The sequence below is a fragment of the Girardinichthys multiradiatus genome, chromosome 12 (genome assembly GCF_021462225.1).
Source record: "Girardinichthys multiradiatus isolate DD_20200921_A chromosome 12, DD_fGirMul_XY1, whole genome shotgun sequence".
NCBI classification, from domain to species: domain Eukaryota; kingdom Metazoa; phylum Chordata; class Actinopteri; order Cyprinodontiformes; family Goodeidae; genus Girardinichthys; species Girardinichthys multiradiatus.
In genome coordinates this window covers 47427818-47445383 of record NC_061805.1, presented here as the reverse complement: position 1 = coordinate 47445383, position 17566 = coordinate 47427818, and the positions used below count along the sequence as shown (strand labels likewise).

Below are 17566 nucleotides of genomic sequence, written 5' to 3'. Positions count from 1 at the left end.
GCAGGATGGATCCATGCTTTCATGTTGTTGACACCAAATTCTGACCCGACCATCCGAATGTTGCAGCAGAAATTGAGATTCATCAGACCAGGCAACGTTTTTCCAATCTTCTATTGTCCAATTTTGGTGAACCTGTGTGAATTGTAGCCTCAGTTTCCTGTTCTTAGCTGACAGGAGTGGCACCTGGTGTGGTCTTCTGCTGCTGTAGCCCATCTGCCTCAAGGTTCGACATGTTGTGCATTCAGAGATGCTCTTCTGCCTGCCTTGGTTGTAAGGAGTGGTTATTTGAGTTACTGTTGCCTTTCTATCAGCTCGAACCAGTCTGGCCATTCTCCTCTGACCTCTGGCATTAACAAAGCATTTGTGCCCACAGAACTACCGCTCACTGGATATTTTCTCTTTTTCGGACCATTCTTCGTAAACCCTAGAGATGGTAGTGCGTGAAAATCCCAGTAGATCAGCAGTTTCTGAAATACTCAGACCAGCCCGTCTGGCACCAACAACAACCACATTCAAAGTCACTTAAATCACCTTTCTTCTCCATTCTGATGCTCGGTTTGAACTGCAACAGATCATCTTGACCATGTCTACATGCCTAAATGCATTGAGTGGCTGCCATGTGATTGGCTGATTAGAAATTTGTGTTAACGAGCAGTTGGACAGGTGTACCTAATAAAGTGGCCGGTGAGTGTACACACACATCTAGAGTTTTCAGTGGAAACACTGGAGTAAAACTTCACTTTGTTCTAGTCTTTGCTGCTTTAAAGCAAATGCTGTAATTTGAGAAATTACCATTTATCAAAAACAATAACATATTAGGTTGGTGCTGTTACTTTGTTGCTACCCATTGTTACTACCAACGTCTGCAGGCAATAAAGAATTTTTTAAATAAGTTTAAAGCCCACAGTGGAAATTGAAGATAATGAAATGGGTCACTGAAGCTACAATAAAACCACAATAAAAAAATGTTGTTATAGTGATTAAGGTTGCGAGGTGTTGTCACTCATATTAATGTGTTGGCTGTGTTATACAGGCTCAGGGGTGGAGAAGCCAATCGGAGAGGCTGTGCTGCAGATCGACATGCTGCTCGGGAAGGAACGCAAGATCAACGTCAGGGGTGAGAATTTAAGCTGCCGAAACATTAAACTTATTTACTGAATTCAAAACTGCATGTGAAGCCCCGCTACAATGAAGGAAGCAGCAAGGACAGTTCCTTTTTTTTTTACTAAATGTATAACACAAAAAATTGTAAAGGAATGTAAACAGAATATACATAAAATGTCAGAGCTGCTACCCCCTAATAACGTTACTTAATCTCATCCTGCACAATGCAGATGGCAGCATGTTTCATGACAGAAAGAGATTGAAAGCCTCCGCTTAGCCTTCCTGTTAACAGCTGAGTCTTGATCTCTCAAAGATCAAATCAAGCTTTATTGTCAAAATGCTGTGCATACAATCGTAGTGCAACAAAATGAAAGAGTGTTTTTCTATGGTCAACATAAAAAAAATTTAACTCAGAAATGTATAAACTCAGAAAAATAAAAAACATTTTAAGAAGTATAAACACACATGCACGTCCTGTAACACCCCCCAGATAACAGATAAACTCCAGATGTATCTCTACAATTAATAATTCATCACCATATTAGTGTGGTGATGAATTATAAAAATTAGAACTGAAACACTGCCAGAGACACTTGGGTGTATATTCAGCAGTTCAGCATTCTAACAGCAAGTGGGAAGAAGCTGTTGACCAATCTGGAGGTTCTGTCTTTTATACTGTGTTATCATTGGCAGGATGGGGGCATTTCAAAGAATTTATATGAAATAAAATAAATAATAGAAGATAACAAGTAGAAACAAACAAAATCACAAATGTGCTAGAAGAAATGCCTTGAGTACTAAACAATAGTTTTTAGAGAATATAACAATGAACAGCAATACAAATTTCTCCTGGCACAATTAGTACACCAACAATAACCCCACAATCTCAAATTTTTCTTTTGCGAGGTTCAGAAAAGGCTGCCACATTTCACAAAACCTAGTAGGACTACTGCTGAGTGTGCCTAAAGTTTTCTGTTTTCATGAATTATGAAATATCCTTCATTCATTGTGAGTGAGATGCAGGTACTTTGTTCTTTGAGCTTATTAAAATTAGCCTGCAAGCAAATAGTTTGCTTCTTGTTGCTTACTTTTTGTTTCTACTTTCATGTGTGTCCGCTCAGTAATTGCAGTGAACGACATAAAGTGGCAGACATCTGGGATGTTTCGGCCGTTTGTTGAGGTCTCCATGGTGGGTCCCTTTTTGGCCGATAAGAAGCGCAAGTTCACCACAAAATCTAAGAACAACAGCTGGACCGCAAAGTTCAACGAGACCTTCCAGTTGTAAGTTGGAAATCAGAAGCTCCTCCATGCACTTGCATTAATGGATGGATCACGTTAGTTTTGAACTATTCATTTCTCCTTCTGCTTTGCAGTGTCCTGGGTAAGGAGTCCCCAGACTGCTATGAGCTCCAGGCAACAGTGAAGGATTACTGCTTCGGCCGGGCAGACCGACTGGTCGGCGTGGCTGTGGTCCAGCTGAGAGACATGGCCGACAGAAAAAGCTGCGTGTGCTGGTGTCCTCTTGGCCCGCGCATCCAAACCGACGAGACGGGCTTGACGGTGATGCGTATCCTGTCCCAGCGGCCGGCTGACGAGGTGGCCAAGGAGTTTGTGAAGCTGAAGTCTGAAACTCGCCCTGCAGAGGAGGGCAGATGAGAAGAGGTTCTGACTCAGGGCTGAATGTTCCTAAAATGGAGAAAATGTTGATGACCAAAGTCATCTTTATCCTCAGTTAATAGACTCCCCATGTGAGTTACTGATTGTATATGGCACCGAGGAGAAATACAGCTTACTGCTTATGAAATATAAATTAAAGGTGTGTTTTAGAAGATGATGTTTCAAAATGTTAGACAGTTGATCTGGATAAAATCAATCTGGTCGTAAAATCCTTCTACAAATAATGGATTTGTGTCCCCTAGCAGTAGGAGCTAATTACAAAGAATGCTTGTAAGGGGTAAATTATCTGAACAGCAGGTCTGTTTATGAAAAGGTAACTTTGACTACTTGAGGCCTTAAGACTCCTCATAAAAATCTTGTGTGCCATCAGTAACACCATTTATTCTGGCTCTGAACTCTAACATATGAGGAGGGAATCATAGAAACTCATCTTAAAGTGGTCTTCAAATTTAGTAGCAAATGACTTCTTATTTCCCCTACTGGGCTTGATTTTATGTGAATCAGACCTTTTATAACGTAGAAGCACCAATCAACATTCGTAGCACCAGATGTGTCTTAAGGAAAGTAAATTTATTAATTCAGTTTGCCGGACCGAAGCATATCCCAAGAAGAAATGAGTAATCTCTAATTGTTATTGCTTTTAAACATTGAATCGCTGGTGATTGATGGTGCAAAATCACATGGGCATAGAATGTTATAGCAAGTTCTCAAAGCCTTAAACAGAGAGATTTAGCTGCCAAAAGAAGCTTGGTTCGGTTTTTAATCGGTTAATCGGTTGATCAGGAAACTGGTATCTATTTTATTTAGAAACAAAGCTGTGTTGACCCACCATTGACTGAGACCTTCAATTTTAGCTTCTCCTCTTTATTTTTCATTTTTTAACAGTTACACCAGAATCAAAACCACCAAACGTACCCGAAGACGTGAATCAGATATTCCTTTTTTCACTACATTTATAGATTTTACAAGCTGAATAAGAACAATTCAGGTGTCGCAACTTTGCCATGCATTCATGCGGTCTTGCTCCTTGCAAACATTTTCCAGTACCCGCAGCAACCTGCAGCATTGGCCAAACCGACTGAGGTACATCAGCTAGATCTGCGCTCTTGTGTGCTGACTACGTGCCAAGGAAGGCAAGTGTTCAGCAAGTCACATACTGTGTGTTTTAGGTTGCTTTCAGAGACAAATGTGGCCTTTCTAGAAATCCCATATTTTGATGCTGGTTTTCCAAAACCCACCTATCGACAACCTTTATTAAACTGAACAAAGAGTCTGCAGTGAGTTGAAGACCAAGGTGGGATCTTGTGCATCGGCCACATCTGGAGTGACAGCTGAACACTTGCACTCTGCTTAGAACAAAATTGTAAAAATATAAAACGCTATGACTAGAGCATGTATTTATTGTACACAAAATCTACTAGATTTGTGATTTTTTTTATTTTTATGTATGTACTGTGAAATTGAGTAAATGTAATTATAAATATCCTAATGTGACATATGTTGAATATACTTGTAACAACATTTTGTACATAAAATATTTATGAATCAGAACAATCAGGCTCAGCCCTTTGTTTTTTGTTTGGACGTTAGATATTATTTGAATTTAGTCAACAATCTAAACACCACAGGTTTAGCTAATGTAATATTTCACTGCACATTTAATTATTCTGTCTGTAACCCTGTTATCATAATACTTGCTGACATTTCCCTACGTAGTCTACCTCAGTATTTCCTCGACCCCTTTTCCTTTATTATGATCTGTGAGTAAAGAGATATTTTCAGCATTGTTAACACTTGTTGAACTTACAAATTACATTCTGTAATTTACAGGTTAACTGTGGTTCATTATAAATGTCTGTCTTATCTTTCTTTAATAAGAAAATAACAAGCCAAAGATTACAGTACAGTCTGTACTTGCACAAATGTTCTCATGTAGTGGAATAGGTTCACGTTTTAATTTATGTTTTAAACAATTATCTGAGGTGGACTGTCTTTTATGTTGTAAAATTACAGATCTGAGGAAAATAACCCGTAGTTACTACGAAAGTTGCCTGTAAATTCTGGGTAAGTTCCAAGAAAGTAACTTGTAAGTTCCAGTCAAATTCTAAATAACCTGTAAATTATTAACTAATAATTGTCAACTAATTTAGCAATGGAATAATCATTAACTGACCCTAAAACTTGCCATTTCCTCAAAGAACAACCCACTCAGAGCAGTAATTGGGCCAAAATGGAATGAAAATATATACATTTTGCATTTAAGATGAAAAACCTTTTTCTGTAAATATGCTGTATCCAGAACTCCTCAAGTTGCGTAGTTTTTGGTTCAGATTCTGTAAATAATCTCCTATAAAGCACCTTTTGCTACCCGGTTATTAAACGATTATTTGAAAAAATAATACACAGATTAATCCATTATCAAACTGCAGCTCTATGTGGAAGTTACTAGTAAACTTTCCAAAAAAGTTAGTTTTAGTAAAGAAGCCTAGGTTCCAGGAACCTAACCTGTCAAACGCATAAAGTAACCTGTCAGTTATTTCAAGGTAATTGAATATGGTGAAAGTAATTTGTAAATTCTGAGTAAATTCCAAAATGTGGCCTGTAAGTTCCAGGATGGTATCCATTAAGTTCCACGTAAAAATAAACTAAGTACCTGTAAGTACAAGAAAGGAACCTGTACATTTTTGGACATTAACCTGTCAGTTTCGTACCAAAAAAAAAAAAGAATCCGTTCTGTGAAAGTAACTTGTAAATTCTGCAAAGTCACAGGAAAGTAAGCAGAGAGTTATGCAAGTTTCAGTTTATCATCTAATACTCCTTCATAATTATGTTTCCCCCATTGTAACTGGTTGTTTACCCAACACAGTCATGATTTAAATTAAGAGGGCCATAGCTATGGTTCTGACTCCCTCCCAGTTAAGATTTGCACCCTCATAAAATATGTTTAAAAAAATAGAAAAAAGTATTTGGGGTAAATATTGTTATTAGACATCTTGAACAAAACTATACCTTTTGGAAATGAATTACTTTTAGCAAAGAGGAATCTTTTATTGTGATATCTGACGTTGCCAAAATGGTGATGGTATTTAAGATATTTTATCCCCAGCATAAACAAATTATATCTGTAAACAAAGTCACCTAATGATTGTCCATCCAAGGTAATTATAGTTTCTGGGTGAAAAAAAAATCATCAGAATATTTATGAATTTTTGCCTATTTTTAGTAAAGAATATATATTTAAACTGAATGCTTTTGAGTAAATTAGGGCTTCACAATATAGGAGAATTGTGATAATGAAAACATTGGTTAAAATTGTGATGACAATACCGTTTGTGATATATGCCTATTGTCAGCATTTTAGGCAATGCCAATTATGTCTGATGTGAGCATCTCCTGCTGTGAGATTCTGTCTAACTGGCTGAATATTACATTAACATGTAAAGTTCATAGCATTTAAAATATTTTATTAGCCAGCAATTATTGCACTCCAAACTGCCCTTTGCGACTCGACTATCGCACACACTGATGTGATGACATTTTTGTAATATATTGTGCAGTCTCTGATTGTAGCCTGAATCCAGTTACATTTAGATTGTAATGCAGCCTACTCACAAAATAATTAACTGAATAAAAGAACGTTGGAGAACTATTCTATTGCGTCTTAAGCAGAAACAATGTGGAAAATTTAGCATTTTGTCAACAGTAACCCGAGATAAAGTGTTTCACCGTATTCGTGATCGTCAGTTTTGTGCCACCAGAGGGCGCTGTTGATACGCTGGACTGAAATACAGAGATGGTTGCTTATTTTCATAGCAATTATCAAAAACTGTCACAGTTTTTGTCATGACTAAGATAATTACAAATTCAGACTCGTTAATAAATATTAAGGCTACTAGTAGTTTTTAATTTACTTATCTGCCCAAAAATAAGCAAATAAAATGTTTGGGTACTAGTATGGTGGCATTTCTGTTAGTTGTATGAATTGTAATAATTTTTTATGTATTCTAAAATGTCAGGAACGCCATCTTCATTGGATTAACAATTTGTTCTTGAATTTGTATTGTAGATATTTTCTGATAATACATGAGCATCTTTGTTTTAGTCCAGCTTCTTACCAGCATTCTCTGCAGTCACATAATCGGACAGTCACAGAATGTGGTGTAATACTTAAGTATAATGGGTATGAAAATGATTAAGACCTTAAAATTGCAATATTATTGCATATTTATACTGATTTGCAGAGCCAATTGCAGAACCAATTGACTTGAATCCTGACGTAAAGAATGCAGCAGGGGGAAACAGCAAGGTGAAGCGAATATGCAGGTCAGAAAATCAGATCATAAAACAAAGACACTTTCAAAATTTTTATCAACAGTCTGTATCTAAACGGTTATTGCTAGAAAGGACAGAAAAAAATACTTTCCAATGACAGGGTGATTGTGACCAATTTTGAACCTTGTGAGATTTGGTTTTGTCCTATTTTAATATCAAACTGTCATTACAATAGGTAATGCATATGAAAGTTACATCTAATGCTATGCTTCTATCAGGGGTTTGAAAGTATAAATAATAGCATGTGGTGCTTTCCAGCTAAGACATGCATCATTTTCCAGAGAAATTTATAGTTTGTGACACCAGAATAAAACCAAACTTTGCTGTTTTTATATAAAAAATTTTTTAGATATTTTTAAATCATACGTTCTATATGAAGTTGGATAATGCACTAATTGGAGTCAAACTTAACTTTCTCATTTAATGTTTTTCTTTATGTGTATGACTATTTCCATTGTACGTAGATTCTCAATGAAGGCACCAAACAGTGAATGAACACATATGCAGTTATGTAGCAAAGCAAAAATTATAAAATAACTTTAGATGTGTTGTATTTTAGAAAGTAGCAGCCCTGTGCTATAATGGACTTCTGACGAAAATTCAATGTGGAAGACTCAAACCCTCCTCTGCTCCGTCCAGTGACTCCACCATTCGCTCCCGCTCCAGCCAATCAGCATCGAGTCCGCATTTTCTCTTCAGCCAATCACCGTCCAAGGCTCCGTTTTAAAGCTCTTCACTCACGGACTTCCTCGCTCTTCAAGCTGAGCTACGACCCTCCTCCTCCCCATCTCCACCATCTGGCTTCCTAGCTCCTCCAAATTTCCCTACCTCCTCAGGCCTCCACTCCACCACCAGTCGGATCTCGGGGGGGGGAAGACATCTCTAATTCTAATCATAAGTTGTTCATTCAAGCCTTCCTCCAGGGTCCGAGCGCCAAAAAAATAAATATCTGTAAATAAACATCTCTAATCGCCACCTATGTGTTTTCTCATTGTGAGTCTTACAGGAATGTATGACTGAAATATTAACCATTGGCAGTCTCACCTGAAATGGAAAACCATTTCAGGTGACCACCTCATGAAGCTCTTGGAAAGAATGCCAAGAAATCAAAGGAGTCATCAAAGAAAAGGGTAGCTATTTTGTAATAATCTAAAAATGTTTAGAGTTATTTCACAATTTTTGTTCACTACATAAGTCCATCTGTGTTCATTCACAAGTTTGTTGTCTCTGGTGAGAATCTACAATTTAAATAGTCATAAAAATAGAGACCCATTAAGTGAGAAAGGTGTTCTAAAACTTTTGACCAGTGGTGTATATTTTCTTTTCTAGCTCCCGATATCTTCATTCTTCTCATCTACACTGAGCTTTTTGGGTCTCCAAAAATACTTTTTCCCACAGGAAATATTTAAAAGGTATCCACAGTTGTTTTATTTCCTCCATTTTAATTCCAATCACTTTATGAACAGATACCCAAGTTGCTCTTTATGCATCATTATTTTAGCTCCTTTTGTCGAAACATATTTTAGCCCTGGTCAAACTGGTCAGTGTTTCAATACTGGTCTTATTGTAGAACATTATTTTCTTTATATACTACGAAGGATTTTAGAATGAATATAGCTGGAATCCTATAGAGCAGTATGAATTTACTCAATATCAAAATCCCAAATAACTGCCTGTTGAAGCCCTTTAAACCACTAGTCACACAGACTTCTTCATTGTCTGGTCTTTGCTGTTTCTCAGTTTTCTTTGTGTTAATTTTAAGGCGGCAACTAATGATTATTTTGCCAGTTGATTAATCTGTTAATCCAGGTGATCAAATACTTATCGCATGCAATAAAATGCAAATTAGTTACTTAAAAAAGATCACACAATGTGTTTTTCTGGATTTTTATTTTAGATTCGCAGTTCACTCGCAGTTGAAGAGTACCTATGATAAAAATTTAGAGACTTCTTCATGCTTTGCAAGTGGGAAAACCTGCAAAATCGGCAGTGTATCAAATACTTGTTCTCCCCACTGCAGATCTTGTAAAATCTTTAATTCTGTTATCAGAATTGAATTGGTAAAATCTCCCTTTTTGTCACATTAGTCATTTCCAGAGTAAATCTGATTTATTGCAATCCCCATAGACGTGAGACAGTACCTTAACAAATTACAGAAAGGATTATAAGACTGCTGGGCAAGCATTTTATCATCAGGTCAGTGGAAGTGTGGTGACAGCAAAAGACAAAAAATATTCAGTTTCTTTTCAGGAATGATTTGCAACAACTTTAAAACATCTAAAGTTGGTATTTTTTTATTTCGGTACTAATGACCCATCCGGTATGAACATCTGAAACCTAACTTCAAGCAAAACCAGCACAATAAAAAGCAGACATTTACACACTGACAATTAATCTCCAGAAGCAAGTATACAGGTAAACCCATATGCTGGAAGAGTTTGGAATAAATTAAAAAAATTATTATAGTGCAAGAAAGAAAGAGGACTTTATTCTGACCTCAGTCTACATTCAGCAGTTATTTGTTGACATAAACATTGAGAAACAACAAGAGTCCATTAAATCTGAAAAGAAATGACATGAATGTATAATACTGCTGATTCAAAATAAAGAAAATATTAGCATTAACATTGCATAAATAACAGATTGTTTTCATCATTACATATTGATTATATTCAGTATTTTTAGAAATGTTTGTGAAGCTGTATTAGTTACATGTCATGAAGAGAAAGATGTGCCTTTGACTTGGGCACCAGGAATGAAGAATCATTAGGAATTAATCACCATGTACCTGTGAGTTTATGTTCACCATAGAAACATCATCATTTTGTCTGCTACATAATTATAGAAACAACAGCATGTTTACAACAGGACAGCATTCATTTAAGGATCATCCAAACCAAGATGTAAACACCTTTTTGTGTTGAATATTGTTGCCATTGAAAATGACAAATCATAAACTTTTGTACACATCGTGATAAATGCTAGCACTCTTTTTGTTTCACTGCATGAAATCAAAACTGAATAAAAATTTTATGCAGTTCACAATAAAAAAAAATATCGGAAGAAAAATATTTACCTTTTACATAAAAAATGTATTGGCGCTATATAAATAAAATTGAGTAGAATTGAATTGAAAACGTATTAAGTTAGTTTTTAATTTATAAATAAAATGTATGCTTATATAAATCAAAGTATGTTTATATTCACTTATACATCAAGTCCAATAAGCCATCGATTGAATCAACCTGTTGAATTTAAACCAGTTGACTATTGAAACTTCTAAATAAATTCAAATGTCTCATCAAATAGACAATTAATTGAGGCCAACTAAGATGATTAAAGTGTCGTTGAATATTCAGATATAGTCATTTGTCGAATAAGTTGTATAGTTTATATAAAACCGGTCTATAAATGCAGTAAATATGACATTAGGAAATGTATAAACCTAACAGACAATAATTAAGTGCCACCTGCCGGTGCCCTGCCTGTTTTAAATCTAAACTTTTTATTACTAAGGAGAAGCTATTCATTTTTTTAATTTGCATTCTTGAAACAACCCCACTTAATTTCAAAATTTTGGTATGTTCTTTTATGAACATACCCTTTTATAATTAAAACTTTAACCCCAACAGCGTCAGTCTCTGCTCCACCATGGTACGAACTTCGCTATAATTACACACCCTTTATTCTAAATGAGAGTGTGTGCCCTGCCTCCGCAGGGCGGCGGTGTGCACACAGCCATTCGGTAAAATTCAACCCGATTCTCTTTTTGCCGGACACCAGAGCCAGGTCGGAGTAAATCTACACAGATCACACTGCACCACCAGGTAACTAAACATGAACAACATCTGTATTTTCAAAATAATTCACTAAAAGAGACTAGATTTTCTTAAAGGCCCTGCTGAATTAATAAATATCCGCGTATGTTCATTGATATGTATATGTCCATATTAGCAGTTAACTTAGGTAATGAAAACCTAACAAATAAACATTAAATGCACCAAAATAAGCTAATTAAATAGCTTATCTGTACTCGGTGTACTCACCTATTGAAGAACAAAACTTGAGAAAATGTCTGAATGCTAAAAAAAACAACAAACATGAAGCAGTTCTAGCCGTTTTAACTTCCACAGAATGAGTCGTTTTGGTCTGATTTCCGCATTTATCGCTGGCTTTTATTGTGCGTTCTGGGCATGCTTCTCGAAGAACCTCTGGGATTCTTGGTGGAGCATTCCAATGTAAATCAGGACTGGAATGAATGGCGGTGAAGGTCGGAGCGGTGCAGAGACAACGATGCGTAAATCTGGGGTAACGTTTGACATATGGCTTGTTAAAAAACATTGGTCAAATTTGTCAAAAATTAAACTTTTTGGTTAAATTGAAAGTTACAAATTGACATATTCTTTCCATATATGTTGCCCAATTAGTCAGAACCTCATCATAGCAAGAACAGTTTGATTTCTTTTTAAAAGGACAAATTCTTCAGTTTTAAATAGGAGAAAACAAACCTACAATTTGACTTGTTTTATTTTTTGGTTGTACAAAACGCTGAAAACGTGACTTATGTGTAATGTTACAACCCTACTAATAACTATAAATTAGTGAGCATTGCGGTCCTGTTTACATCAAATATGTCAGGCTGTGCCTCTTATTAGCGGCTAAACATCCCTAAACTTATCTAACATCACAGTCGTGACTGTTCGCCTTCTGCTTGTACGTTGTTGCTGGATTTCTCGTTGGTCAGGGCTTCCCGTTGCGACTGTAACTGGTCAGAGAGCAGGACCTCAACAGTATAACTGACTCGTTTGGCCTGGAAGATGCTGTACGTGTTGTCAAATCTCAGCACATCTGTGTTCAACAGTAAGAGAATCATTTTAATGGCTTGGACTTTATGCTGTGTTGACTTTAGATAATCAGACAGACTACTCACAGACTCCTGGATGCTCACAGGTCAGCGATCCATCCTCAGGCACTAAGTGAGCATTGTATCGCTGGCTGGGAATGACTTCCTGCATTTCAGATGCCTTCTTCCACTCACCCTTTTTCGTCTTTAGAAACACCCCAAAACCAATGTCTGCACCCTCACAAGCAAACTGCCACCTTAAAGAATCACAGATTACAAACATTTGTAGAAATTGCATAATTAAGTCATGTTTTACTTTTATAGTTCCCAATATTAGGACACCTATTGGATGTATGCCCACACAAAAGAATGTGTCAGTAATTGTGATGCTCAGAGCCAATTACCTACAAAACTAGGTAACAGAACCATACTTCCTACAAAAATATTTCAGATTCTTTAACGTTGCTTGATCATTAATGATTTGCAAACAGGGAATTACACAAACAAACAGTGGTGTGTTTCGTTGCACCTCAAGTGTCTGTGCTTGTTTTCTTTCTGAAGGAGTAGTTTTTATATGCACCATTTAGGCAATACTGAAAACCAGGTATTAAAAAAATAGAACCAGTACCACCTAAATACTGTCATTAAAACAGTGCTTTGAATTCTAGACCAGACGTGTGCAGCTAAATAGACGCGGTGTACTTATGTTTGGGAAAGGTAAGGGATGTTTGTATAGCACTCTACATACACAAGGTAATTCATGTACTTTAAGGGAAAAGAAAAGAGGTAAAGAAAGTCGTATTGAAATATGTTAAAAGAATAATGGCAACATTTTAAATAAAACTTTAACAAATAGCTAAAACATGATAAAAAATAACCTGATAAAGTAATGTTTGATCCGTATTTGAAAGCTGAAGTAAACAGTAATGTTTTTCGTCCTGATGTAAAGGAGCCAACAGTTTCTTCACATCTCAGGTTTCCAGACGGTTGATTTGAGTTAAGGAGCATTGAAACTACGCTGCTCCCCCTGTTTAGTTCTTGTCTTGGAGTGATTCTATCTTGGATGACCTGAAGGGACTACCTGACAAGCAGCTTGGAAAGACCATTCAGCATTTTACAAACTGGGAGCCAGTATGGCAGCCTTTGGGATGAGCTGCAGCAGGACTGTGTCCTGAAGAATGTATTTCCTATAGGTTTATCTGCTGCCATTCTGGCTATGTTACTGTGTATAACTGTGGTATTTTTTTCTGTAGTAACACCCCCTGTTCAAGAGGGGGACTGCAGAGTGTAGTTTCTTAAAGACGGGTTGCAGCAGCAGCTCTGCTATGTGAAAGCCATAACTCACTTGCACCATGACCAATGCTAAAGTACATTTTGGCATTATAATTTGTTTTTACGATAATAAAATGATTTCATCATCTTAAATGACAAGTTGTAAAATATGTTATCTAATCAGAAGGCTAATAACATAGCCTTCTGCACAGGCTGAAGAGGAGAAATAAAAATAAAAAAACCTTAGCAGTCTCTTGTGATAAAAAGTATTGCAGTGGAAGGGGAACGTCACACCATGGAAGTAAAGGCAGAAGCAGAGCTGACTGGACAAAGAGGGGGCTAATTGTGCGGGCTAACTATTTTCACAGATGAATAGCAAGTTTATATTTCTGATTGATCAAATGTGTGAAATGCAGTTTGAGTGATACAGCTCAGGACTCAAGTCCTACATACATTTTGTTGCCAAATAGTTCAGTTAAGGAAATAGTGGTTCCACATTTTATATGCAACATGTGTTTGCTTTCTTGGTTTCTATCAAAGAAAGGAGATGAAAGAATATTTGTGTTGCAGGTAAAAGAATGGTTAATCTTAAATTTAGGCTTACTTGTCCCATTGGTATACTGACCGGAGAACGCAGCCCGGGAATAAGATCTCATAGTCCAGTTGTTGGGATGAACCTCGATTGACAGTCATACAGTATTCATAATCCACTTTGACATGGTCCCGCACATAGTAGGAAGAGGGCACTGGTCCAACATGATTTATCTGCATAAGAATCATGAAAGGTCAAAATACAGGTACTGAAAACTTGGATGTTGAAGGTTAGAAGAAATCGAGGCAAAAGAGGCTGGACTTACGGTTTCGTTATGTCTATGACTGCTTGAATTCATTGTACTCTTGTACCGAACCAACTTATTTAGACATTCAGCAGCGTATCACATGAAGAATAAAAGGGTTCTCTTTTGTCCCACATTTTCCCTTTTATTTACACAAACTCAAACCAATAAAATCAGTATACTGTAATACAATACATTAAACACAACTAAAATAACAGGCCTTTGTTTCCTGATGTGAACATAAATCTAGGAATAAAGGTGGCACTGCAAATGAACCATAATCTAGACAATCTAGAGAGAAAAAGAAATGAATAGAAGCAATATTAAAACAGACAGTAGAAAGCAAAGCAGTAGGAATCTTCCAGTGAAGGTTGTTTAGCTTTAAAACTCTTTCATTACATAAGTTGTGCACAACTAAACCCAACTGAGAAAAATAAAACATAAAAAAACCTTACAAAATGCATAAGGCTCAACATTTTTCAAGTTTTTCAAATAATGTGATTTCTTGTATGCAATGTCTAACTGTGATCATAAGTTCAAAAATAATTACAAGGGGAAATCGGTTAATGGCTGCACTATTTTGCACCGTCACCCACACTGGTTTATTGTATCCTCATCCATTTACGAATCTGCAAGGAAACATTTAAAAAATGATATATTCTTTAAAACAAATATTTATTTTCTTTACCATTTTTACTGTGGTAGGGATTTAGCTGACAAAATTTTCCAATTTAAAAATTCGTTTGTGGTTTCTTCCGCATCTTAAATTAGCAAAAGGGTTACTCTAGAATAATTCCTTGCTAATTTTAAACCCCTCAGGTTTACTATTGCAAATAAAGGGTACAATATCCAGCCAGACACAAACATATCAACATTTGTCAGTTTTATTTCAGTCTATAGTGCACCAACTTTATATAAGATTAGCACTTTGATTCCTGGGCTCTGCAGTTTATAATTTCTGCTCAGTCCCCTTACCTACAGGTACTTCTCAAAAAATTAGCATATTGTGATAAAGTTCATTATTTTCCATAATGTCATGATGAAAATTTAACATTCATATATTTTAGATTCATTGCACACTAACTGAAATATTTCAGGTCTTTTATTGTCTTAATACGGATGATTTTGGCATACAGCTCATAAAAACCCAACATTCCTATCTCACAAAATTAGCATATCATTAAAAGGGTCTCTAAACGAGCTATGAACCTAATCATCTGAATCAACGAGTTAACTCTAAACACCTGCAAAAGATTCCTGAGGCCTTTAAAACTCCCAGCCTGGTTCATCACTCAAAACCCCAATCATGGGTAAGACTGCCAACCTGACTGCTGTCCAGAAGGCCACTATTGACACCCTCAAGCAAGAGGGTAAGACACAGAAAGACATTTCTGAACGAATAGGCTGTTCCCAGAGTGCTGTATCAAGGCACCTCAGTGGGAAGTCTGTGGGAAGGAAAAAGTGTGGCAGAAAACGCTGCACAACAAGAAGAGGTGACCGGACCCTGAGGAAGATTGTGGAGAAGGGCCGATTCCAGACCTTGGGGGACCTGCGGAAGCAGTGGACTGAGTCTGGAGTAGAAACATCCAGAGCCACCGTGCACAGGCGTGTGCAGGAAATGGGCTACAGGTGCCGCATTCCCCAGGTCAAGCCACTTTTGAACCAGAAACAGCGGCAGAAGCGCCTGACCTGGGCTACAGAGAAGCAGCACTGGACTGTTGCTCAGTGGTCCAAAGTACTTTTTTCGGATGAAAGCAAATTCTGCATGTCATTCGGAAATCAAGGTGCCAGAGTCTGGAGGAAGACTGGGGAGAAGGAAATGCCAAAATGCCAGAAGTCCAGTGTCAAGTACCCACAGTCAGTGATGGTCTGGGGTGCCGTGTCAGCTGCTGGTGTTGGTCCACTGTGTTTTATCAAGGGCAGGGTCAATGCAGCTAGCTATCAGGAGATTTTGGAGCACTTCATGCTTCCATCTGCTGAAAAGCTTTATGGAGATGAAGATTTCATTTTTCAGCACGACCTGGCACCTGCTCACAGTGCCAAAACCACTGGTAAATGGTTTACTGACCATGGTATCACTGTGCTCAATTGGCCTGCCAACTCTCCTGACCTGAACCCCATAGAGAATCTGTGGGATATTGTGAAGAGAACGTTGAGAGACTCAAGACCCAACACTCTGGATGAGCTAAAGGCCGCTATCGAAGCATCCTGGGCCTCCATAAGACCTCAGCAGTGCCACAGGCTGATTGCCTCCATGCCACGCCGCATTGAAGCAGTCATTTCTGCCAAAGGATTCCCGACCAAGTATTGAGTGCATAACTGTACATGATTATTTGAAGGTTGACGTTTTTTGTATTAAAAACACTTTTCTTTTATTGGTCGGATGAAATATGCTAATTTTGTGAGATAGGAATTTTGGGTTTTCATGAGCTGTATGCCACAATCATCCGTATTAAGACAATGAAAGACCTGAAATATTTCAGTTAGTGTGCAATGAATCTAAAATATATGAATGTTAAATTTTCATCATTACATTATGGAAAATAATGAACTTTATCACAATATGCTAATTTTTTGAGAAGGACCTGTAAATGAAGCAAAAGCACAAAGAGATATTTAAAACTGAAAGTAGTAGTCTGGGAAAAAGGGGCCTAATAATGCATTCTAAAAGGTTTTGTACAATTAAAGTGTATTTAATAGACCTAAATGTTAAGCTTAACTCTTGTAACAGATCATGTTTTCTGATAAATGTACAATTAGCGCAGTAAGCTGCAATCAAAGTCCACATGATTCTAGATGTGGACACACAACATATGATCTGTTATCATGTAAGAACAATGTGAACAGAAGTCAGGTCCCAAACTAACCAAAATATCACAGTACAATGTGAAGGACACAGCCAGCTAACTAGAGGAGAAGTTAAATCAAATGGGGAAAAGCCCAAAACACTTTGAGGCTGAGTTCATTCCAAAAATCTTGTACGCTGTCAAAATGAATTTGCCTCCTTGTGTTCCTCATCTGTCCTGGGCCCAGTTTCTTATCTGAAGAAACAGTGACAAACATGGGTCAGTTTTCTAATCGTCTCCTGGAGCCAGACTCATACAGCAGCTTCTATTGGGTTGGGACTACATTAGGCATGGGCCAGTTCCAGTTATCAACTTATACCAAGGTTTTAAAAAGTTACAATTTTGAAGCAGTTTTTCAAGTCCTTCATTTATTAACAACCAACTTAAAGTGCTCTCATGTTTTAGACAACTGCAGCATTTGAAAAGTTTGAAAACCAATTCATTCGACAATAAGCCTGCAGTGTGAACGCACATAGAGACACAGGTGATGCCACAGACTGCAGCAAGTAGTTTTGTCAAATATTCAATGGTTCTGCGATCAGGAGATTATAGAAAGATGAATTCACCAAACAGCCAGCATGTAACACTAGACAAAGTGAATCGTTTACCTCCTGAATGTAAAGGAAACCGCATCTGGCCTTGAATTTTAAGGCCTA

General features: G+C 37.1%; 2 protein-coding genes across 7 annotated transcripts in view; one reads left to right on the top strand and one right to left on the bottom strand.

Annotated features, from left to right (window-relative positions):
• Positions 1–4335, top strand: part of LOC124877798 (protein unc-13 homolog B-like) — a 222850-nt gene extending 218515 nt beyond the window's left edge. For all 4 annotated transcript variants that reach the window (XM_047381326.1, XM_047381324.1, XM_047381323.1 and 1 more), the window contains 3 exons: positions 1034–1117; positions 2226–2385; positions 2478–4335. In XM_047381326.1, coding sequence (XP_047237282.1) covers positions 1034–1117; positions 2226–2385; positions 2478–2760 — 527 coding nt within the window. In that variant the 3' untranslated portion in view covers positions 2761–4335. The remainder of the gene's footprint in view (positions 1–1033; positions 1118–2225; positions 2386–2477) is intronic.
• Positions 4336–9391: 5056 nt separating this feature from the next.
• Positions 9392–17566, bottom strand: part of LOC124878549 (SEC14-like protein 2) — a 34169-nt gene continuing 25994 nt past the window's right edge. For all 3 annotated transcript variants that reach the window (XM_047382547.1, XM_047382546.1, XM_047382548.1), the window contains 3 exons: positions 13854–13993; positions 12044–12213; positions 9392–11961 (listed from right to left, as the gene is read on the bottom strand). In XM_047382547.1, the coding sequence (XP_047238503.1) occupies positions 11798–11961; positions 12044–12213; positions 13854–13993 (474 nt within the window). In that variant the 3' untranslated portion in view covers positions 9392–11797. The remainder of the gene's footprint in view (positions 11962–12043; positions 12214–13853; positions 13994–17566) is intronic.